General features: G+C 39.0%; 1 protein-coding gene, 1 long non-coding RNA gene and 2 pseudogenes across 2 annotated transcripts in view; all 4 read left to right on the top strand.

Moving 5' to 3' along the window:
- The window catches only part of LOC149114119 (uncharacterized), a 43465-nt gene that overhangs the window by 5870 nt on the left and 12643 nt on the right, over nucleotides 1–24952 (top strand). The window lies entirely within an intron of this gene.
- LOC149114120 (uncharacterized) lies at nucleotides 1314–10633 on the top strand. Its single transcript, XM_089286717.1, has 3 exons — nucleotides 1314–1502; nucleotides 2502–2873; nucleotides 6215–10633. Exons 1-3 carry the CDS (start codon nucleotides 1386–1388, stop codon nucleotides 6572–6574), a joined length of 849 nt encoding a protein of 282 aa, XP_089142843.1. The 5' UTR covers nucleotides 1314–1385; the 3' UTR covers nucleotides 6575–10633.
- LOC149114121 (collagen triple helix repeat-containing protein 1-like) lies at nucleotides 13130–15062 on the top strand (annotated as a pseudogene).
- Nucleotides 16228–18230, top strand: LOC149114122 (recQ-like DNA helicase blm-1; annotated as a pseudogene).

Consider the following 24952-nt stretch of genomic DNA (forward strand, 5'->3'; position numbering starts at 1 on the left):
GCGACTGCAAGTTAAACATTAATCCCTTACACAGGGTTAAATTTGAGTTAAACGAGACGTGTCGTTGGATAGCATGTTCGTGTTTTAGTAAATTCTGGAATGCGTGTGTTCAACGATAGCTGTCACCTTTAACCCTTTCGTTCCAGTTTAATCTCAACGGATGTGTCATGGTGTTTTTCCAATTTGTTGTTTTCTCAGACATAACAGCCCCAAAATAGAACATCTGGCAATGCTTTCACTCTACGCCAGCGGTGCATTTACCAAATTGCTTAAGGCGTGTTCATTACATTTATGAACAAAGAATTCCTTCTTTACATTTCAATGCTGGAATATATATCTGATCCATGTTCAGAAACAAACATCAACGTTAGGGTTGAAACTATCCAGAATCAATTAAGTCGTTACGATAATATCAAAGCGTTTCGCTGCTAGTTATCTTTTAACAAAGTTCTTATCTCTGCTGAAAACATCGCAAAGTTAATTAGTGCATTTCTCAGTCCTGTGCCTTATCTTTCAAATTCATTTTAAACACAAGACGTGGTAATACTGTTTGAAGACTATTATGAGAGATCATTGATTTCTGACAGAGGAGAAATTTCAACCATAGTGAACAATTCAATCTCACCTTGTTTTCTTTGAACTGACATTGTGTCCCAAAACATCTTTTTTCAATTAGTTTTTATGACCTTTACTTAATATACTCTCTGTTTGACGCTTTGGATGTTCTGCAATTCTCTCCGAGTTTTCTTTCTGATCCTGTCGCAGAAAATAGTAAAAGTGATCATATCAACCAGGTCAGAAATTTAAGTTATTGGTTAAAAATGTTCCGCTGAATAGTATTACTCCTTCATTAAACACAGTTGGTTAACACATAAAAATTCCTGATTCTCAATATCATTTTACACACCTTCCATTTGTAATAAGTACTCCTTTCATGCCCAAATAAAAATCCATTTCCCGCTTAAAATAGTTGTAAAATGCAACCTCGTTATACAGAAAAAACGGTAAAATCTAAACTACTCTTCTTTTACTCTTGGATTACGGAGGACTCAAAGTCCCTCCGAAAGAAGGAGACAGGAGGTAATTCCGCATGCGTGTTGACAGCTAATGTTAGCTCAAGACTAAGCCTGCTGGTGGTTATGTTATAAGAGGTCTCCTTATGTCTTACTTTGATTAAAATCTCCTTACCGGGTTATAACCTCAGTTTTGAGAAATTGCGTCTTATCTACACTGACTGGCATTAACTTACATTCCAATATGACATTAGAAGACGCGCCTTACAGGCTGAGCACATACCAACACGGAACCAGTTACGAAACGAGCTTATACCACACAGACGTGAAGTTCTGCTGTTATGAAGTGTTGATCTTTTTAACTCCTGAAGCATGGCACAGTTTGTGTATTTTACTGCTTTGTTGGTGTTGTGTGGAACTGGGGACTCACTGGAAACCACTACTAGTCCTCAACAACAAAACACTGGCGATGCCAAGGACTTATGTGAGGTGCGAAGATGAATATAACTGCCTCTTTTAAGGAAAATCAGTCTGTTAATTATAAGATGCAAAGATATTTTGCATGATTTCCATAATCTCTCATTTGTGGCAGTTCAGTCTCTGATTGAAACATAAAAGACATAAAATGTCTCTGGTCCCAAATCGAGACTTATTACTCAAATGAGAAGTTAGACAAAGCGATATAAGAATGTTTGCTTCCTAAGTTATAGCAAATTCTCTCAAGGAATGTTAATGATCTCCTTGTTGCTCTCAGTAAGAGTCGGCTTCACAAACGAACAAACATTGTTCTGCAAGAATTAGAGGAACATATTTGACTTGATTAAGAGAGGTGCAGGGTGACACTCAAGATGACTGATGTAGATATCAAGAACGTGACCGTTGTCTCTAAATTGAGGGGATTTGTTCTTGTCAAAGCAAATCTACAAGGTCGAAATTTAGATGACAGACACTCTGACACTGAAATAACAAGTGAATGGTACCGCAAAAATGCAGATTGTGTTTCATGCTGCAATATATACGGACATATATAAAAAACATTTTGTTCTCGTATTGTTTTGGTTTAGAATTGCGCATGTTTTCCTTTCTTCTTAGAATTAACTCATATAAATTTCTTCAAAGAAATCTCTGTTTTGCTCCCAGTAAGAGTAAGCTTTACTAAGGAACAACCATTATTGTTGTGTAAGAATTAGAGGAACATATTTGACCGATTAAGTAATAGATATCATGACCGTGACTATTGTCTCAAAATTGACAGGATTTTTTCTTGTCAAAGCAGACCCACAAGGCCACAAGTCCACTAACAGACACGCTGACACTAAAATTACTGTTAAAACAGGTCACTGATATCGCTAAAGCAGTAAGAGACAAGAATAGGGATTGTTTTTCATGCCACGATATCTATCGACACAAGAAACATTTTGTTCTCGTGTTGTTCAAGTTTCACACTGTTTCTTAGTCCAATGAATGCATTTGTTGCTTTCTTCTTAGAAATCCCTATCTACCCATGGATTTCCGGGTATTCCAGGATCCAATGGTATGCCGGGAATGCCTGGTATTCCGGGGCCCCAAGGACCGCAGGGAAGAGATGGAGTTAAAGGACAGACTGGTGACAAGGGATCGCAAGGAATGCTGGGACAAAAGGGAGAGAAAGGAAATGAAGGGCCTCGTGGAAAGAGCGGACCGCCAGGAATAATGGGAATAAAAGGAGCGCGCGGAACTGTGGGCGATCAAGGAATGAAAGGCGATAAGGGAGAGAAAGGAGAAAGCGTGACAAGTCCTTCTACTGCAGTGCCGCAAACCAACTGGAAACAATGTGTGTGGAAAAATCTGAATGATGATCGAGATAGCGGTAAGATCAAGGTAAGAGAAAAATGTTCTGATTAAGAATGGTTATGAGCAAAATTACTTTTATCACCTAATGGAAGTTAAAATTCAGATTCAGAACTCGACAAGGATTTATTTGAGAGAGAGAATCATGCTGTTATTAACCAAAGTATTTTTTCAGCTGGTTTCATATCATGGTGACGAAACTGATATTACATCTTTAAGATAATGAGAAGTGGAATGGTGACTTGCGTTTTGGAGTACTGAGCATCCATTCTCATTTATTCTTTTATCAGTACTTAGCAAGACCAGTGTGACATAAGAATCTTTGTTACGTCCACATACTACGTCATGGAGAATCGTCGAAAACTCAGAAACTTCATACCATCATACTAGATACACAATTCCAGTGCAAAATTAAGTCGAAGCCCAGGTTTTCCACAATAAACCAGAAACATGAAAATCGGTAAAAAAATAGAAAGGATAAGCCAAAAATAACAGGAACAAAACCCTTATCGACTGTTCCGTTCTAAACAGATAAACAAAACGACATGATAATAAAACATCTACGTCTACTTCTTTAGTTCAGCTATTTAGTATTCAAATTTGGTGACTCAAAAACTAAACCAAGAGCAAGCTCTCGAACGCGTGACCAAGCACGCCGGATGCAGGTCCGGATCCGAAATAGAAGCGCAACGATAGTTACAACCCAGTTGTACCACCACCAGTATGAGTCTATTGATCATTGTCAAGATCGTGCAACTTGTATCTGGTCGTAAATCATCGATTCAACTCTTTTTGGGTGCTCAGAATTAAATATCATTTTCTGTGGGAATGACATTCAGCTGAGCAAAGTTCTTCATTATGAAATTTTGTCGGCCCCTTCTATGACTTCTATTATTTAGTTGAGTGTGGACTGAGTATTAGGTATTATTAGACGGCTTGGCGTGTGTTTGTTTGGAAGGAAGGAAAAGGACTCGCTAGATTTGATTTCACGCCTGACACTTGATAAGGGCTTTGCATCGAACTGAGTTTGAGGAAACTATAGTTTTGGGGTGACTGAGATTTGTGTTTGGCTTAATTAACTTCGGGAACGGCATTGAAGGCCCCAATGGAGCAGATATCATGGCATTTGTTATCGTCTATTCTCATTTTTGAACCGAGATAATAAACACAGATGGTAGAAGTGCTATTTTTCGTTATCCCACGGAGGTTTCACAACTATTGTCTTCTAAGCTTTTTCCTTTTCCATGATTTACTTCAATTTTAGATACATGATATGACTACTGTAAAATAGTTTGAGGCAATGTAATGCAAACCTTGTGTAAAATACAACGCCACAATCATAGTGTAACGGAATCTCCTACACAGATGAGTGAACGCTTTTTAAGAGGCCATTACTCCCAAGAACTCACCCAGATTGACTCACTTCTCTAAATTTAAGGGTAGCTCCTTACACCACGCTAGCCTGCGAGCAGGCTCACCTTTGAGTCACGCGCGAGCGGCGAGGAGCGAAGCAATCCGGCAGGGTAGAGTCTTGTGAAGAGGCATCAAGAAAGTGAGCCTGCCTTGATCTCTCGTTCACTTAGAGTAACGCCGATCGTAATCCAGTTTGTATCCACATTTAATCGGACGGATTTGTTGGCCGATTTGACCCCCCCATAGCAGGGGCAAACTACATCATGAGCGCATGCACGCAGTACCATATTCGCTGTACAGTTTGGAAGAAAGTGTGTATGATTTCTACAAAGCTCCATGTATTTTGACCCGCTATTTGTAGGGTGCTATTGCGAATATCTCTATGGCATCGCCTTCGTGGCTGATCTGGTGATATCCGTAACAGCTCTGGTTCGGTACCCTTCTAGGAAGCCAATATGCCAACCCAGCTTTCCATATCTAGTCACTACCGATGCCTCGCGCACGGTCGAGAGACACCATCATAAACCTCCACTGGAGTGTTTCGGTATGAAATAACCTTCGACAACAAGTAACTAACGCCTGCGTCATCGGGAAAGAATGTTTTGTAGCTCGGCGACGGCAAATGGCCATGACTTGTGGTAAAAAAACAAATCATCCGTGAAGCTCGGCCATGATGACCCTCAGATCTGTGGTCAGAAAATAAATTTTCCGAGTTTTTAGCTCAGCAAATTCATTGATTGTCAGAAAACAAATTTGTGTTGTGTAACTCGTTTGTTTGCATATTGGTCCTAAAAAGCCCCAATTGGGAGTGGCCAATTTAAGTATACAGTATTCAAACGCCGTGTATTGTAGTCAGAATGGTTAATTCACTAACAAGATATAAACTTCGAGCGATGTAAACAAATAGAAATACAAAATTTAAAAACTTTTGGCGACGCGCTGTCTTGCAGGGTAACTGGTCAAAACTTTTATTGTCAAGAAATATTTGTTACAAGTGTTGGCGATCTGAAATTGAGTTCTACGTGTCGCCAACCGTTCAAATGCCTTTCCTGGAAAATATTTTGTCCAGTACAATTTAATTTACCGCTGGCCATAATCCATTCATCGCTAGTTCAACTTCACTCGCAGATCGTTATCCGACATTCGATCAAACGTAGGGTGCGTTTCTTTAAGAAAATCCAAGATTGGATTCTTAAATCCGAAAACGGATTTTGCGTTTCTTTTCTAAACAGATGAATCCAAGATCTCTCGGATCATGGTGCGTCAACGGAACCTAAGAATCTACTCTGGGCAAGGATTATACGGTTCCTTTCCTTGCCCTTTCGGCTTTTCTTCCTTCTGTGCGTTTTCTTTTTTTTTTTTTTTACCCACAATAGGCGGGGGACTGGGCGGCCCCTCCGGGCCCCTCCCCTAGATCCGCCCCTGAATTTCCAAACATTCTAGCCACAACATGCAAATGTTAAGCGGGCAACAAACCAACACGAAGGCGTTTGCCCGTCTACCAGCATCATTAAAGACCAGACTGCCAAAGCAAGATCACTTGGAATCAAGTGTGTGTCCTTTCTAGACATAAACTTTGACGGTTTTTCTTCGGCAAAACTTTATCAAAAACGGATATCACGCCTGCATGTTGTTATGAAAAAGATTTACAATTTTTCCCGGGAAATCTGAGCTGCCAAAGTTCATACTTCCGGTGAAAATTAGTTGGCTTATTTTTTCTGCGGTTTCCGGGGTGGAAATGAAAAATTTGCAGAGATCAGAGCAGGCTCACTTTTTCGTCTCGGGGCCTCGCCTCTCGCGCTTGTGTTGGCTAACACCACTCTTGACACTTTCTCCCAAGGAGCCAACAACTGATGATCGGTGTTCAGTTAATCTCAGTTAAGGATACAAATCAAGCCAAAATGTGATAAAAATGTTTTGGTATGAGTTCTGACTTGTTTTACTTTCGTTTGTTCCAGGACTGCTCGTTTAATAAGTCGCAGTCTGATACAGCGATCAAAGTCTCATTCCAGGGAAATATGAGAGTCTATGGTTCTTCTAGTAAGTGTAACCGGTGGTTCTTCAAGTTTAATGGTAACGAATGCAGTGGACCAATGACAATCGAAGCTGTTGTGTACAACAGTTGGCCATCTGGGAGTCCCGAGCTGCTTCATCATCGATCATTTGAGGGATACTGTGAAAACATTACACAAGGCACGGTTAGTGTGGAATTGTGGGTAGGATCTTGTCCTAGTGGCGATACTTTGGGTAACGCTTACACTGGATGGCAATCAGTGTCCCGGATAACGATCGAGGAAGTGTCTAGGCCCCAGTCTTAATTAATCTGTTCTCATTATCGAGATTGTCGCTGCTTAAGCTCATGCTTGTTAAAAGTTATTGTAGTCAGAACTGAAATTTTTGTGTTTTTTAAATGAAACTGTTTTAGTCGTAGGAATGGGTAAAAATTAGGTCATAAATGTGATCAGTGTAGCATAAACATTTCCTAAATTAGAAAACCAACAACAATTCACGAAATGCATGTAATCTACGTTGCACGTGCACTTTACATATTTTAAATGATGGCAAACTAATATTATTACATAGTACTTACATTTAATACCATTAAAATAAATTCTAAATTGAGCAAGTCAAATGCTTGTTCCAAAAACTCGGTATGATGACTACTTTATAGATTGTAGTGGCATTGCACTGAGACTAAACAGTGTTTTTTCTCAACGTTCCATGTTACCGTATGATTACTCATAAACAAATTTCCATATGTTAGGTTAAGTTAAGCAAGTGATGCGAAAAATATTTGAAGGATAATAAACACGATAACCTTCATTTGGCGTGAAATATGCTGGGATTTCTGTCCTTGGACATTATCTATTCCTCAATGCTATCAGTTTTCCTCAAGCTACGCTCTCGGAACAGATAATGTCCGCGGACAAATATCCTAGCATGTTTCCGCGCAAAGTGGAGGCTACTGTTTATTTAGAGCGGTTTTGAATTGAGTGTCGTTAAACCAAAACCAAAGTTATAAAGCCAGCCAATCACAAAGGACACAGACAATACAGTGAACCAATCAAAACTCGAAGTTATTACATATAGCTGACGCAAAGCGCGGGAAAACCTGTGCGAGTAAGTCACGTTTGGTTTTGGTTTTACTTCTGATTGGATGAAAAAGTGGCGCGAGTTTTTTAAGCCAATCATGTAGCATAGTAGTGCAAAACAAATTACTTTACGACGCTCGAATAAAAACCGCTCTATGAAAGCTTTATATAATTTAATTGTAGCTTCTTCCACGGACGCATTCAGTTAGTTGGCTTGTAGCGCGAAAATACAGCGGGGCGACGAAAGGAGAGAGAGAGGTTTGGGGCCGTCCCGCACCGCGCTTGGTTGCGCACCAACTAACTGAACGCCTGAAAGAAGCTAATTAAGGCCAAGTTCAGACGCCGTACTTCACATGAGCCGAATCGAATGCAAATGAGAAAAATCCATTGTTCTCCCTCATTAGCATTAAATTCGGCTCATGTGAAGTACGGCGTCTGAACTTGGCCTAATTGTGACTCTCCCATTGATTTCTATTCGCAGTTTCCTAAACACAACTGACTTATTTTATGGGGACTCATTACAGTTTTTTCAGTTTCATTTTGTATGTGTCCATTTTAAAAATCAATTTCGAGTTGTAGCACCAACGAGGTAAATTTGAAAAGAAAATAAAGGTCTCTTTAAGGACGTGGTCGTGTGAACGAGAGTTTTAGATATGAAATTAACTGAGCTCTTGTTAGGGGCCAAGGTGGTGTTTGTGTCAACGGGCTGTAGTGATCAAAAGGCGAGGTTAAACTGAATCGGCGTCTCTTTTTTTATATATGTACTTTTCCTGCTATTACTTTACAGTCCCAGGGTCTACAGATACAGAGATAGAAAAAAAAAGGACAATTTTGAGTTTTTAGACTGGAATAACGGTGAATTTAATCATCCAGTAATGTCTCTGAACTTCCCATCGAAGCTTCGAAAAAACGAGGACACATGGCGGAGGCTGAAAGCGTACGATAGCTCAGCCAATCAAAAGAACACATGGCCGTGGCTGATAGCGTACGGTAGCTCAGCCAATAAAGGGAACATATGGTCGTGTCTGATAGCCTACGATAGCTCAGCCAATCAAGAGAACACATGGCCGTGGCTGATAGCGTGCGATAGCTCAGTCAATCAAGAGAACACATGGCCGTGACTGATAGCGTATGATGGCTCACCCAATCAAGAAAACACATGACGGTGACTGATATCCTACGATAGCTCCGCCAATCAGATTAATTGCAATACTTGCATGAGTATACGAGTAGAAATCTATTAATCAAATTTATGACAAGATGGTAATTTTATTGCATAGAATGTCTGGGAAAAACTTTCGAGTAAATTGAATTAATATTGCCAGTCAAATTCTTTAAAGTTACATCAGAATTGACTTCACTTGGTATGTATTACGAAACAGATTGCCGTTTGCATTGCACTAAGAATTTCCAATTCATTTGTCTTTATATTATTATGTTTTTAATTTAAGTTTTGATTGGGTTAATTAATTAGCCTTGGTTACACCATATGATTTTCATGACATGGGTCGAAATTTGTGGTTTTTCATTTTGTACATTTTTGCAAATAAAAAAAAATTGTGAGCCTGATAAAAGTGATCTGAAAATACATCCGTTGTCATCCTCCCTATTTACCTTTACTGATATGATTGAAATTAGAATTCGGCAAGAAAGTATAACGAGGAGGGAATAAAGCACAAATATCTCTCCGCCACTCTTGTTTATTAATCATCTGAGAGACTTTCCCAGGTATGCATTATAAACTTTTCAATTAAAATTTCAGTAATAAAAGCCCTGGATCATTATACGAAGTGGAACCTATATGGCTTTTAAACCTCGGTTAACTTTCCCGCGATAAAATAGGTTACTCGCGAAAAACTAAGTTTTCCGAGGCAGATTTTGAATTTCTTTAGGTAAAATGGCCTCTTCCAACCACGGCTATTAATGTAGAGTGTCCTTGGTTCCTTGGCAAAAGGCGATATATAAAATAAATTATCATCATTACCGTTAATCAGAATGACGAAGAGTCCTTTTTGTTCTCAACGGCCGCATTTACTTAAGAAGACGAATGATGTGTCTCAGACGCATAATTCGTCCAACATTAAGTGCATCTAGGTAAATACGAGACGCATTAAATTCGTGTGCCTTTTCACAAATAAAGTGCTTGTGAGAGCTGAGATTGTTGGTCGCTTAATTACAGATTGAGTAGATTTTATATTCAGTCAAGTTGGTTTGTTTTATTTTTCTCTTATTTAACTAGGAGAGTTATTCGTCCGAGAAGTATAACACAAGCAAAGCGAAACTATCTGGAACAATAAAAATATTTTAATAGATAAACAGATGATCTATTTAAAACAATGGCATCGAACTGGAATCATGTACATAAATGACCTCCTTGACGAAAATTTTAACTTCTTACCACATGACAAATTTCAACGAATCTTTCAGCTACGTGTCCCGTTTACAGCCTACTATGGTTTAATAAGCGCCATTCCACCAAGCTGGAGACACACAATCAAACGCACAGAAATCGCAATTGAAAATGACAACGCGTCACAAGAACCTCCTCTGTCTAAGAATTTCACCACCCGTGCTGTCTATGCAGCAATTATAGACCACTACTTCCAACCCCCAACTGCTGAACCAAAATCACTTCAATATGGTTTCTCGAAAGAATGCTTAAAGAAAGTTTATAACCTTCCATTTGTTACCACGCTCGAAACAAAGCTTCAAATTTTTCAATATAGAATCATCCACAAGATACTTCCAACTAGGCATTCCCTTTTCCGTATGAAGCTATGCGATTCTGAAATCTGTCAGCTATGCAAAATGCAACCGCAAACATTGCCTCACTTATTTTACCTTTGTTCTGTAATTTCCAATTTCTGGTCTGCATTTCAAAATTGGTGGTTTGAAAAACATAAAAACATAACTCTCACCGAACGTAATACCCTTTTTGGTTGGCATGATAACACCACAGAATCAGAAGACATTTTAAACTATGTCACCTTGGTAGCCAAGTATTATATCTTTTGCACTATCCAAGACAGCGATGATGTACCCTTTGACGGTTTTCCTTCTTTACTTAAGAACAAATTAAATACTTCACAACAAATAGCAGTTAAAAATAAAACCTCCGAAAATTTCAACAAAAAGTGGAAAGACTTTATTCGTGTTTTTTTTTATTTTTTTATTTTACTTACTTAGTTAAGTTATTAATTAATTTAATTAATTCTTAATTTGGTAATTGTTTCCTACTCAAAATGTTGTACTTTGAATTAGTTTGTAATTCTCTTCTTTTTTGTATTGTTTTTTGTATCACACACCATTACCTTCTGTATTATCTCTTGTATCTCCTTTAATTGTCCTATTGTAGTTCATGTTGTATCAATAATAATAATCAAATCAAATAAAAAAATAAAAAAAATAGCGTCTCCGTTTCTTGGGTTCTCCACACGTATGACATTGTTGAGTTCATCTCACGTTAATTGCGTCCTATTTCCGTGTTAACTAAACGCATTATGAAAACGCTTTATTCCCAGTGTTCTTAGGTAAATACGGCCAACATGCCTACCATTTTTGAAAAAATTCAACTTAATCGCATGTATCACGCGTATCACGTGGGATACAACAGCGGCAAATCGATCCAGCTGGTGACAGTCCATTTCCACCGGGACTGCCATGTTTGAAGCGGAATGGAGACGCAAAGCCGTAGAGAAACATGAAGAACAAAAACGTCGCCTTGCAGCCCCTCGTCCACTGCCCACCCTTCTGTGCCCTTACTGCCCTCGCGTATTCTATGCAAGGATTGGCCTGCTATGCCATCAAGGAAGAGGAGACCGTACTGTTAGACGAAATTGATGCTAGGACACGAGCCAACGCCGAAGACGTCGCTATGACAACGATTACGTATTTCTTGAAAATCGTATAGCCTTCGTAGCAGTTGTTTCCTATTCGAAAACACGAGCAGCTTGTGAACGATTAGGGCACGAGGTAAACAAGAAAAAACCGTTATGGGGAGTGGGGTAGATCTCCAATTCAGTCTAGTGGGTTTGTTTTGTGCGTCTCGTATTATTCGTCTAAGAAGTATAACGTGTCCGTTTTAAGAGTCTTCCAGACGCATGACATTGTTGAGTTCGTCTGACGTTTTATGCGTCCTATTTCCATATTTACTAAACGTATTGTACGTCTGGGACGCATTTTTAGTCTTTCTAGGTAAATACGGCCAATGCGCCTATGCAGTATTTTTTAAAATTCGATATGTGGGGGCGGCTTAGTTAGGGAGGTCTCGGTTTTAAATCTTCCTCCCTGCCACTAGATGCACTTGTGTTCGGTGGTCCTGAACTCAAATTCTCCACATCTTGTAAATAGCCAACTGTTATGGTCAGCCTCCAATAATGGTAAAAAAGCTACTCTTCTTTTACTGTGACTCTGGAATTACGGAGAACTCAAAGTCCCTACGAAAGAAGGAGACAGGAGGTAACTCCGCATGCATGTTGACGGCTAATGTTAGCTCAAGACCAAGCCTGCTGGCGGTTATGTTATTAGAGGTCTGCTTATGTCTTACCTTGATTAAAATCTGCTTACCGGGTTATGACCTCTGTTTTGAGAAATAGGGTCTGATCTACGCTGACTGGCATGAAATTACATTCCAGACATTAAATGAAACGTCTTTCTGTACTGATCTGTTGAAAATGTGCAATTTTGCATAAATTCCATCGGCCATCTTGGTTGATTGAGCGGTATTTCGAACTTTCCTAGATTTCACAAAAATGTGATGTCGCTGGAACTTTGAAAGTGTATTTCTGGAAATACTTCACCAAAAGGGTCTTTTTGACGCAATAAAAGAAAATCCGAATTTTCCGACCTGTCGTTGGATTCTCCATATTTACAGGCAGTGGCTCATAAAGGCTGAGCACATACCATCACGGAACCAGTTACGAAACGATTTCATACCACACAGACGTGAAGTTCTACTGTTATAAAGCGTTGCCTATCGTTTTAATTCTTCAAAGCACGGCACAGTTTGTGTATTTTGCTGCTTTGTTGGTGTTGTGTGTAACAGGGGACTCACTGGAAACCACTACCAGCCCTCAACAACAAAATACCGGCGATAGCAACGACTTATGTGATGTACAAAGTTGAATATCAATTGTCTCTTTTAAGGAAAATCGATCTGTTAAATATGAGATATGAAGATATTTTGCATGATTTCTAGTAGTTCTCTTTTCTGGCAGTTCAGTTTCGGATTGAAACACAAAAGGCTTATGTTCCTAGTCCGAAATCAAGGCTGAACTCTCAAATAAGAAGTTAGCCAGAAGGATATCAGAGTGTTTGCTTACTAAGTCTTAGTAAATTCTCTCAAGGAATGTTAATGATGTCATGTTACTCTCGGTAAGAGTCGGCTTCCCAAGCGAAACACCTCAATGTTATGTAAGAATTTGTGAAAAATATTTGACCTGATTAAGAGAGTTGCATGGGACACTTACTATGTCTGACACAGATATCGAGAACGAAACTGTATTCCCTAGATTGAAGGGAAGATTTTTCTTGTCAAACATGGCATACCTACAAGGCGACAGGTCTAATGACAGACCCGCTGACACTAACATTACATTTAAAACAAGTCGCTGTTATGGCTAAAGAAGCAAGAGGCAAAAATGCAGATTGTTTTTCATGCCACGATATATATTCACATAAGAAACATTTTGTTCTCGTGTTGTTTAAATTTCACACTGTGTTTCTTAGGTCAATGTACGCATGTTTTGGTTTTTTCTTTGAAATCCATATCAACCCATGGACTTCCAGGGATGCCAGGATCTAATGGCACGCCGGGAATGCCTGGAATTCCGGGGGCCCAAGGATCGCAGGGAAGAGATGGAGTTAAAGGACAGACTGGTGACAAGGGATCGCAAGGAATGTTGGGATAAAAGGGAGAGAAAGGAAATGAAGGGCTTCGTGGAAAGAGCGGACCGCCAGGAATGATGGGAATAAAAGGAGCGCGTGAAATTGTGGGAGATCAAGGAATAAAAGGCGTTAAGGGAGAGAAAAGAGACAGCGTGACAAATCCTTCTGTGTAGTGCCACAAACCAACTGGAAACAACATGTGTGGACAAATGTGAATGATAATCAAGATAACGGTAAGATCACGGTAAGAGAGAAATGTTCTGATTAGAAATGGTTGCGAACAAAATAATTCGACGAGGGTTCCTTTGAATAAAAATTAGGGTTCTGGTCTTGTACGTTTGCTGGATGGGTCCTTGATTCAACTCACTTTTGGGGCTGAAAAGTTTCATCTATAATTAAATTTGGGAGGGGAACCGTTCTACTGTATTCATCTTGTAGGTAGTCTGTGATTTAGCAGGGCGGGGTTAGGGTAGGTAGCAGTTTTGTATTTTTTTTTTTTTTTCGAATAGAGCGAGAAGGGAGATTGATATCACGGACGCTTAGTAAGGCCTATGTATATTATCAGTAAGTTGGAGGAAAACATCGTATCTGATTGACGGAGGTCTTGTTTTAAGTAAACTTGGAGGTAACGCATTGAAACTATTGAATGAGAAGATTTTACAATTTTCTGATGGCATCTGACATATTTTGGAGGGTTGAATGGAGGTTATACAGCTAGATGGCGGAAATTCTATTATTTCTGTGAGGCGACGGACTTGCTTCAACCTGCTTCTTCTCTTAGTTTAATCCTTCTCCGAAGCTCACTTTCGTAGATCAACCAATCATAACCAACTGATGGGGGATATTTTGGAGGAACTCAACCATGTCTTCTAACTCTTGAAAAAATATCACCAAAAATAAAACAGTCTAGTTTTTCGTTTTGTAATTTTAGAAATGACTGAACACCTTTGGAAAGACCAGGGACCAGATGCTCGAGGCCCTGCTAGGTTAAGATGCATTCTAATTATTATTCTAATGCAAATAAGAAGCTTAACAAATATCTGGGACTTAATTTATCTTACGAGTGGTCTTCTAAATCCGGCACCTACAAGAAGATAAAACAAATTGTCAATTTATCAAGTACTGCTCATTGCTTACACCACAACCATCAGAAAAACATTGCAAATGGAGCAGAAACACGCGTAAAGAGTCCTAGTTGATTGAACAGCTAGCTATTCATGAATTTCGGTCGTTTACCATGACGTCAGCACTTCATCATGAGTATTCGTGGTATCTATTTCATCAATATAATATTTTATGATATGGCTACTGACGTGTTTCTCTTTGTTTCGTTCAAGGACTGCTCGTTTAACAAGCTGCAGTCTACTACAGCGATCAAAGTCTCATGCCAGGGAAATATGGCAGTTTTTAGTTCTTTCATGTGTAACCGGTCGTTCTTCAAGTTTAATGGTGACGAATGCAGTGGACCAATGACAAGCGAAGCTGTTGTGTTCAACAGTTGGCCATCTGGGATTCCCAATCTGCTTCATCATCGATCATTTGAGGGATACTGTGAAAATATCCCACAGGGCACGGTTAGAGTGGAATTATGGGTGGGACCTTGTCCTAGCGGCAATACTTTGGGTGACGCTTACACTGGATGGAAATCGGTGTCCCGGATAATGATTGAGGAAGTGTCTAGGTTCCAGTCCTAATTAATCAATTCTCGTAATTGATATCATCACTGCTTTAGATTATGGTTATTATGTTATAGAAATCACAATTGACAGTTTATTTAACAGATGGGTTCGTTCCGACCGTCCAAACAGTCAATTGACATTGATGAAGATTTTGCTCGGTGTACAATTTACATTAGTACTGTCCAGATTATAGTTGCATCGCACTAAAGTCTCAGGAATGCTTTTCAGTTGACATGTCCCATGTCACTGTATAAGTACTTAAAAACTTAATTGGATTTAATCGCATGTATTACGTGTTCCGTCGAAAATCTTTTAAACTTCGTAGCAGTGGTTTCCTTTTTGGAGAGTACTAGTAACTTGTGAACGATTGGCGCACCAGACGAAAAAGAAACTTTGTGGGGAATGGGGTAAAGGAACGAAAGCACTTACCTCTGGGCCATCTCGTATTTTTTGTTCCCTCTTTCATCCATTCTCTTTCCCAAAGCCTTACACTTTCAGATTCCAAGCGCCTCTTTCGTTCCAAGAAAGCAAACGTCTTCATTGATGACCAAAGCTTACACAAAGTTAAATATTAAACCCTTACACAGGAAGACCTTTATTTGAGTTAAACGGGACGTGTCGTTGGATAGCATGTTCGTGTTTTAGTCAATTCTGGAATGCGTGTGTTCAACGATAGCTGTCACCTTTAACCTTCTCGTTCCATTTTAATCTCAACGTACGTGTCTTGGTATCTTTCCAATTTTGCTGTCGTTTGAGATAACAGCCCCAAAATAGGACATCTAGCAATGCTTGGTGCATTTACTAAACTGATTGATGTGCTCATTACATTTATGTACTAAGGTATTTTAAAGATTGTAATGCTGCGAAAAGCGACAAATAAAGATTTCTAAATTGTCTGAAAGAAAAAAAAAACGAAAATGTAACTTAAAATCTGTCTTTGTATGCATCAACTTCATGCATGATGACGCATCGATGGCGAGGTGTGACAAGGGATCGTGACAAAAAAGCACATAGTTATATAAACTATGTTTGGACATATAAAACGATACACATCAACCTCCCCTTTACCAGATTGCGGAAATCGAAAGATGTGAAAATTGAAGGAGCAGAAATCTAACTTATAACTTCTGTACTGGTACACATTAAATGTCTCTAGAATGTTAACTGACTGTGTCGAGACGAATCCATCGCGATGTGTGAAAATGTTTAAGCTTTAGCTGAAATTTATGTTTGGATGAAAAGGACTAGATCGCAGCATATATGAAATTAGCCAGTTCTACGGTTTTCGTTTGTTTTAATTATTCTACAAGCGTTAGTAACGACGATTTTTCATTCCAAGGAAATATGAGAGTCTATGGTTCTGTTTGTATAAAGAGATGGTTCTTCAACACCCTGCGAGTAGAGCCTCTTTTATCGCTTTTTTGAGCGGACAGGAGACGAAAAAAGAGACTCTGCACAAATCTGCTTTAGTCTTTGAAGTCGCCGTAGCCCCAAATCTCGGGCTAGTCATTCCGGTTTACAGTCGTCAAACTGGTTTTTCGAGTGCGAGCATCAACTTTTACGAGAAACCGATGGTCGAAACTGAGCCCACTGGATACAAGAAAAACATGGCGGCGAAAGGGCCGGCGAAAGGAGATCGTGCGAAAATACTTGACGATGCTCTGCTTACACGCAAGCATCAGTCAGCTTCTATCAAGTCTTTCACATCTGGGACTTTCGTATCTTTACCCAGGGTCACTGGTCACGGAAAATCTTTCATTTTATAAGCTTATCGACCTTCGCTTCCGTTCGCAAAAGAGTTGCAAAAGCACTCTGCACTCTGATTTTCTCTGCCCACTGACCGCGCTGATCGAAGACCAAAGCCAAACTTACCAAGTTTTCGGTATGAATTGTTTGAAGCTCGAGAAATTTAAACAGGGCGACCCCGGCGATTTGTTGTTTTCAAGTAAAACATTAAGAAGGTTCATCAAATCTGAGCGAAGAAAATATTTTTGGCGTTGTTTTAGATGAAACTCATTGTGTGGTTATTTGGTGAGTTGTCATTCTTTTTTCAGCTTCTTACAGATCATGAGTAGTACTCATCTTTACCGTTTTTCATTGTCATTTTCCTTTGTGTCTGTGAAGGATAATTATGCACAAACCTGAAATAAGTTAAATAAAACGTTAAATAAAACCAAGAATTAAATTGAATCATGATTGTATATACCTGATAATTTAATTATGATATCATTTTGGTTTGAGAGATAAACTACTTTACTAGAAAGCATCTTGCGCTGTTTTTATTGTTACTCAGTTATACTTTTACGCATTTTTATTATTAGTTTGGCATTATTTAATCTTTGCTACAATGAATCAACATTAATTACTGATTAATTATCACATAGTGATATTCATGTCACACTGGTTACGTTGGACTGGTAGTCATGGCCAAGTTCCCTTCCAGGCTGTCTATTCTATAGTTGGCAACGTACAGTAAAAGCAATTCTGAAAGTTACAATGTTTGCTTGACTGCAACAGCCAGCACAAAGTTGGGGAAAAATTAATAAAATTAATAAGATATTAAATATGACACCTGTCAAAACCATTAGGATGTCACTGACAAAAGAAATGTCAAATATATTGTTGAAAAAGCTAAGGGTGTGTTCCTTTGGGGGTGATCTGGATCAGGATTAGGGATCCAAGATCACTCAGATCATTGTGCAGCAAACAAAAGGAGCTAATGAATCCATGACCAGAGTGAATTCATCAGTTCCTTTGATGTACCATGATCGGAGTGATCTTGGATCACTGATCCTGATCCAAATCATCCCAAAGGAATGCATCCTAAGAGTGAACAACAGAATACCTTTAATTGTCTTATCAATGATATGGTAAACAATGTGCATGCTGAAAGAATCGTAATTTTCTGCCAGTCATTAAAAGCAGTGACGTGGTAACATTTATGACACTTTTCAAGACTTCCTTCCATGAAAAAGTAAAAATTAGGGACTATGTATCACTCAAAGACCCCTCACGACATCAAGGATAATATAATGTTTTTTTCAGGACTGATTTACTGTCTCACAATGGAAATTCTTGCCTGGTAATAACAGCTAGTGGCCTGGGAACAGGAGTTAACATACCCAACATCTGAAAGGGTTGTTATTTTTGGAGTGCCAGAGAACATGGAATCCTACCTTCAAGCGGTTGGAAGGGGTGAAAGAGATGGTTCTGATGTTTTGTCCATATTGTTTTACCGTGCATACCACTTGTGTCACTGTGATCCCGCAATGAGGGTATTTGTTAAATGTAGGCATGTGAAAACAGTTTTTAAATGAAAAGATTTGTGTGTACTTGATTAGAAAGGAAACTTGGATTTAAATGTCCTTTCAACTGTTGTCCTCCAGTGCTGATAAGAGTTCAGTTTTGCAACTTTATCCTGCCGGATTGCTTCGGTTGTGTTTGCTTCTAAACTGTTCCAATTCTAAGTCGAGGACGGACGACTTTTTTGCGATCTTCTTAGCAAGGCCATCGTGACCCCTGAAGTATAAAGTTGCACTTACTTCCAGCACCGCACAAAATTCAGGCATTCAGCCCACAAGAGAGGCAGCACGAATCCTCTTCATTCTTCACGTTAACTCTGCTTATTTAATTTTAACTAGAGTTTGCGAACCCAGGGTAGGAGGCAAAACCTTCAAGTTCCACACGACGACTCCTGTTTGCGTTCTGTTTTCATTTTACATGAACGGCGATCCGGCCTGGGTTCGAAACTGTATCTTAGCAACGCGCTGAGCATGCTCAACAAGAACTTGACACGATTCTTGCAGAGTCTTTTCTCGGTACAAAGGATATGTACCGTAAGAAAAGGCTTTGCTTGCAGGGTGGTTCTTCAAGTTTATTGGTAACGAATGCAGTGGACCAATGACAATCGAAGCTGCTGTTTTACAGCAATCGGTTACCTGGGAATCCCTATCTTATTCGTCATCGCTCATTTGAGGGATATTGTGAAAACATCCCACAGGGCACGGTTAGAGTGGAATTATGGGTAGGACAGTGTCCTGGCTATACTTTGGGTGACGCTTACACTGGATGGGAATCAGTGTCCCGGGTAATGATTGAGGATGTGTCTAGTCCCCAGTCCTAATCATTCAGCTCTCACAATCAAGATCATCGCAGCTTTAGCTTATGCTTGTTAAGTTATAGAAAAGAGAACTGTCATTTTTGTGTGCGTTTAGTGAAACTGTTTTAGTCGTACGAGTGGGTAAAAGTGAGGCCACAAATGTGATCAGTCCGAGCATAAACATTTTCTAAATTAGAAACCTAGAAAATTCACGAAGCTTAGTCCACTTTGCACGTGCACTTAACTTAATTAATGATGGGAAACTAGTTTTAATACATATTACTTGCATGTAATACCACTAGAATAAATTCTAAGTTGAGCAAGTCAAATGCTTGTTCCAACAGCTCGGTATGATGACTACTCTTTAGATTGCAGTTGCATTGTATTGCAGTCGCATTGTATTGCAGTTGCATTGCAGTTCCATTGTATTGCAGTTGCATTGTATTGCAGTTGCATTGTAATTTAATTGTGGCCTCTTCCTTGGATGCGTTCAGTTAGCTGGGTCGTAGCGCGAAAATACGGCGGAGCGACGACAGGAGAGAGAGGCTCGGTGCCTTCCCGCGCCGGGGCTCTCCTCTATTTTTTCGTGCGCCATTTTCACGCTGCGCCCTGAATAACTGAACCCCTAGAAGAAGCTAAATGTTTTATTGTGACTCTCCCATTAATTCCTATCCGCTGTTTACTAAATACAAGTGACATATTCTATGGAGACTCATCACCTCATCAGTTTCTTTTTGTATTTTTGTAATTAAAAAATCAGGCATTTCGTGTGGTAGCAATAACTGGGTAAATTAGTAAAAAAAATGAAGATTAAAAGTTTCAAAAGTGGTCCTTAGTCGCATTTACGAGGTGGTCATGTAAACGAGGTTCTTACATAAGAAATTAACTGAGATGACTGAGGTTTCTTTGGGCCAATGTGGTGGTTGTTTCAACGGGCCGTAGTGGTCAAAAGGCGAAGGTAACTGTACCAGCATCTCTTTTATTATTCTATATATGTAGTTTTCCTGCCATCCTTTCACAATCCCAGAGTCTACAGAAACAAAGTTAGAGAAAAAAAATGCCAATTTTGAGTTCCTGAACCTCGTGCCGAAACTTCGGATAAATGAGAAAATATATTGCAGAGGCCGATAGCGTACGATAGCTCAGCCAATCAGATTGTAGAATTTATAACAAGATGGTAATTTTATTGCATAGAACGTCCCGGAAAATCATTCGAGTAAATTCATCAATTGTCGTTAGTCAAATGTTAGGTGGCATTAGAACTGACTTCGTTTCCAAAATTTTCGGTTGAATGGTTCGCGTTTCGGAAATTCAACAGTTTCCGGATCTTTGTGGAATTTTTCCCAGGATATTTCCTCGCCATTTACGCTCGTTTCGAAATTTTCGGAAGTTTTAGTTGATTGGAAATCGAAAGTGCCCCTAGTTTTCCTAAATTAACCTACTAATGAGAAGCAAGATGATCTGCTAATTAATATCGACGGACTTTTCTTTAGACGTACCGAGCTTGTGTAGAAGTTTGGTGAACATGGCTTCTTTTAGAGATTCGTTACGGAGCGTTGCGAGTATTTGAACCTTCACAGTACATGTCGAAAATTGTGATCTTCATTGATTCGTTTATATTCTCGCAAATCATATAATTCGGAGACCCCAAAAATGATGTGAAAGCGAATCCGTTATCATCCGTGTTATTCACCATGGTTGAAGCTAAGCGTGAAAGCAAAAGTAACGACGAGGAAGCAAAGCGCAAATATGTCTGCGTCATTCTTGTTTTTCAATCATCCGAGGGACCCAGAAAAGCATCATAAACTTTAATTACAGTAAGTAAAATCCTGGATCTTTATACGAAGTAAAAACCGTGTTGCTAATTTACCTCTGAGGTAAAATCGGTTACCCATGAAAAACTCAGTTTTCCGAGGCCAATATTGCATTTTCCTCGGTAAAATGGCCTCCCCTGAGCATGGCTGCTAATGCAAAGTGTTCCTTGCCTTAAGCAAAAGGCAAAAGACGATGTCTAAAATAAATCATCATTAACGACGATGAGTCCTATTTGGTCTCAAAGGCCGCATTTAACTAAGAAGACGAGTAATGTGTCTAATTAAGTGCGTCTAGGTAAATACGAGACCCATTAAACGTGTCTGTTTTTTTCGCAAACAAAGTTCTTGTTAGAGAGACTGTTGGTCGCTTAATTACAAATTGAGCAGATTCCCATTTTAGGGAAGTGTGTGGTTTTCTTTTGTGTGTTTCGTATTTGACTAGAAGAATTATATATCTCAGAAGTTAAACGCGCCCGTTTCATAAAATTATTGAGTTTGTATGACGTTTAATGCTTCCTATTTCCCTATTTACTGTACAAATAATACGTCTACGACGCATTATTCGTTTTCCTAGGTAAATACGACCAAAGCGCCTACTTTTTAAATTAATTTAATAGCATGTATTACGTGTTTTTTGAAAATCGTATCGCCTTCGTAGCAGTAGTTTCCTTTTAAAGAGGACACGCAGCTTGTGAACGATTGGAGCGGGAGGCGGAGGAGAAAAGTTGCGGCGAGTTTTTTGTTCCCTCTCTTATCCATTCTACTTCCCAGAGCCTCTTACTCCAAGCTTCTCCGCGCCTCTTACGCTTTAAGAAAGTAGGCGACTGCTTTACTGACTAAACCTCACGCAAAGTTAAACATTAAACCCTTACACAGGAACGTCCTTTATTTGAGATAAACGGGACATGTCGTTGGATAGCATGTTAGTGTTTTAGTAAATTCTGGAGATGCGTGTGTTCAACGATAGCTGTCCCCTTTAACCCTCTCGTTCTATTTTCATCTCAACGTACGTGTTTTGGTATTTTTCCAGTTTTGTCGTTGTTTGAGATAACAGCCCTAAAATAGAACATCTGGCAATGCTTTTACTCTACGCCAGGGCGGCATTTACTAAATTGATTGATGTGTTTACCAAATTCATTATCAAAGAATCTGTTCTTTACATTTCATTGCTGGAATATATATCTGATGCATTTTCACAAACAAACATAATCTAAATTAGTCATCTGGTGTTTCTTGAATAGGAACCTAAGCTTACAAGCCTTGTGGTTTTTATTAGTTTCCTTCGCCATTTCTTTTTCTGTCCTTTAATATATAAATTGTAGTTTTATATCTTCATTGTAATGTTGTATATTAATTTTTGTAATTTATTAAAGTGCCACTAAACCCCCAAAATTTTTTCGTCTAATAAAATCTACTAGTTTCCCTGATTACTTCAGCGAAAAAATTATCTCGATTGATAAAATCCCTGCGTTTCTACAGGCGTTTAAACATGAAATTTCTATGTTCACGACCGCGCAAAGTGGGATCTGGGTCGGGCTACCAGTGACGTCACTTCGGGAACCGGGCTAAAACACTCAAGAGATTTTTGACTGAGCTTCGAGGGCAGTCAAAACATTTTCGGGTTATTTGTGATTCATATTATATCAAAACTGGGCAAGAACTTTAAGTGAAAGAACTGTATCATCTAGCATTATAATTCGGAGTCTAGCTACGATTTGGACGGCTGCGAAGTACATATTTTTTTTCCATTTTGAAGTGCGGGTCGCCAGTCGAGATCGCCGCGTTGTATAATTATATTTAGGCCGGGATCGACAATTTGCCGGTCCATTTGGGTTATAAAGGTACAAACAATAGCCGAAGAGTTAGCTTACAGCTCTTAAAGAGTTACAAAGATGTCAATGAACACGAAGAGTTGGTAATTTGACTTTACGGAACGTGCAAATTTCGGAGTGTCAAAACACTTTTACATTCAAATATTAATTTCCCCCGAAATACAAGTTAAAATGCGATGCATTCGTACTCCACTCCTGCCTACTTCTCCAAATCAATGATTGAAAATAGTTTTAACATAAAAGATAAGCAGAGATGTCGGGAAACAATATTCGAAGGTGAGGTAACTTTTCGCTTCGTTATTGTCGACCGATCGTAGTATATGCATATTCAATTACACTGACAAGCGCATTCTACTTTCAGCTCAACAATCTCCGTCGGTAGCTGTAGGGTCGAATCTTAATCGTTTGCTTCACTTTCCTCATATATTTATAAATGCTTGATCGATTCTAAGTTTGTAATTTAGATGTATTTCGTTCCTCAAAGACGAAGCACAAAGAGCAAAACAATTCTGTATTCAGAATGACCATTGCGAATGACGGCCAGATTACAGGCGACCTCCGGCGTGCGTGTTTTTATTAAAATCCACAAAGACATAGCTAGTTCACCAGTTCGAAGCCTCAACAATCTTCTTCGCGTCGTTGTAGAACGTAGGCTTAGTTAACTATTCATTTAGACAAGTCTCTATTTCAAAACGCGATGCGTTTAATTTACCGTGTAATTTCGTCACCTATAGTTTCGTCTGGAACTCAGAGGATCGTTTGTGCTCGAAATAGTCAGATGGCTTCCAGCTTATCCCAAATTCTTGTCTTATGCAGTACCTTGACAGTTTCAATCTTTCCACTAGAGATAGAGAAGAATACACAGGTCATGAAAATCTCTAGGTTTTCACAGTTGCGGCGAACCCGAGATCGAAGAAATCTTCAATGGCTCCCCGGTTTTAGCTTCGCACAGATCAGCCCACTTCTTTGGTCTTTTTCTCGTTTCTGGTAGAGTTTCATCGAGATAGAGGTATTGAATGAAGAGGAATACTCTATTTTACGCATCCTGTATTGCTGCAACCTCCAACAACATATCTTCCTTGCATTCTGCGAAGATTTTTGACACATACTATCGCATGTTAAATTTTATGTAATTAAAATTAGGGAGGGCCATATTGTAAACTACTGGGCAACCAGTAAATTATATTACCCTCGTTAAATAAAGTCTTATTAATATTATTATTATTATTATTATTATTATTATTGTTATTATTATTACTGCATGTTCGCATACATTCTTCTCAGAAACAAAGTATTGTTATTCCCGAAGTGACGTCAAAAGCCAACTCGTCCCATTCTCCGCTATTCCTCGGTCGTGAACATGGAAAAGGGTAAGTTTACAAACTTAAAAAATTCATAGAAAATTAACGAAAATAGCCACAACGATTTTTTTTCGAAGTGGTGATCAGGAGAAAAAGGAAACTTATAGAAGCGAAAAAAAATTTGGGGGGTTAGTGGCACTTTAATCAATGTACTGTAATTCTATTTTTGTTTGTGTGTTTGTGGGGCAAATCATCAAAGCGTTTCGCTGCTAGGTATCTCGGTTCTGTATTTTAATATCTTTGGAATTAAGTTTAAAAGTCCAAGACGTTGTAATAGTTTTTGAGAATAAATTTTAACCGTAGTGGACAATTCAATTCCTACCTGTTTCTTTGAACTGACATTGTATCCCTATACATCTATTTTAAATTGTTTGATGATTTGGCTGTCCACCAATTCTCTCCTAGTCTTCTTAATCCGGTCGCAGAAAATAGAATATTAAGAGGTCATGTCAGCCAAGTTAAAAATTTAAGAAACTGGTTTAAATGTTCGGCTGCATAATAATGATTTTTTAATTAAGCACAGTTGGTCAGCGGAATTCGGAAAAACCACTGCATAAAAATTCCTGATTCTCAATATCAATTTTACACACGTTCAATTTGAAATAAATAACCCAATTCATGCCCAAATAAAGATCCACTTGCCACTTAAGATAATGGTAAGCCTCGTTATGTAGACCAAACGGTATAATCTAAACTTATCTTCTTTTACTGTAACTCTTGAATTACGGATTACTCAAAGTCCCTCCGAATGAAGGAGACAGGAGGTAACTCCGCATGCGTGTTGACAGCTTATGTTAGCTCAAGACTAAGCCTGCTGGTGGTTATGTCATTAGAGGTCTCCTTATGTCTTACTCTGTTTCAAATCTCCTTACTTGGTTATAATCTCTGTTTTGAGAAATAGCGTCTTATCTAGGGTGACTGGCATGAAATTAC

This window comes from Orbicella faveolata, unplaced genomic scaffold (assembly GCF_042242905.1).
Source record: "Orbicella faveolata isolate gen_17 unplaced genomic scaffold, um_ofav_v1 contig_14, whole genome shotgun sequence".
Classification (NCBI taxonomy): Eukaryota; Metazoa; Cnidaria; class Anthozoa; order Scleractinia; family Merulinidae; genus Orbicella; species Orbicella faveolata.

Excerpts from the sequence above, each read along its gene's own strand:
- LOC149114120 (XM_089286717.1), top strand. The coding sequence starts at position 1,386 with ATGGCACAGTTTGTGTATTTTACTGCTTTGTTGGTGTTGTGTGGAACT. Across the intron at positions 1,503-2,501 it reads ATGCCAAGGACTTATGTGAG|AAATCCCTATCTACCCATGG; the intron begins GTGCGAAGATGA and ends CTTTCTTCTTAG. Across the intron at positions 2,874-6,214 it reads GAGATAGCGGTAAGATCAAG|GACTGCTCGTTTAATAAGTC; the intron begins GTAAGAGAAAAA and ends CGTTTGTTCCAG.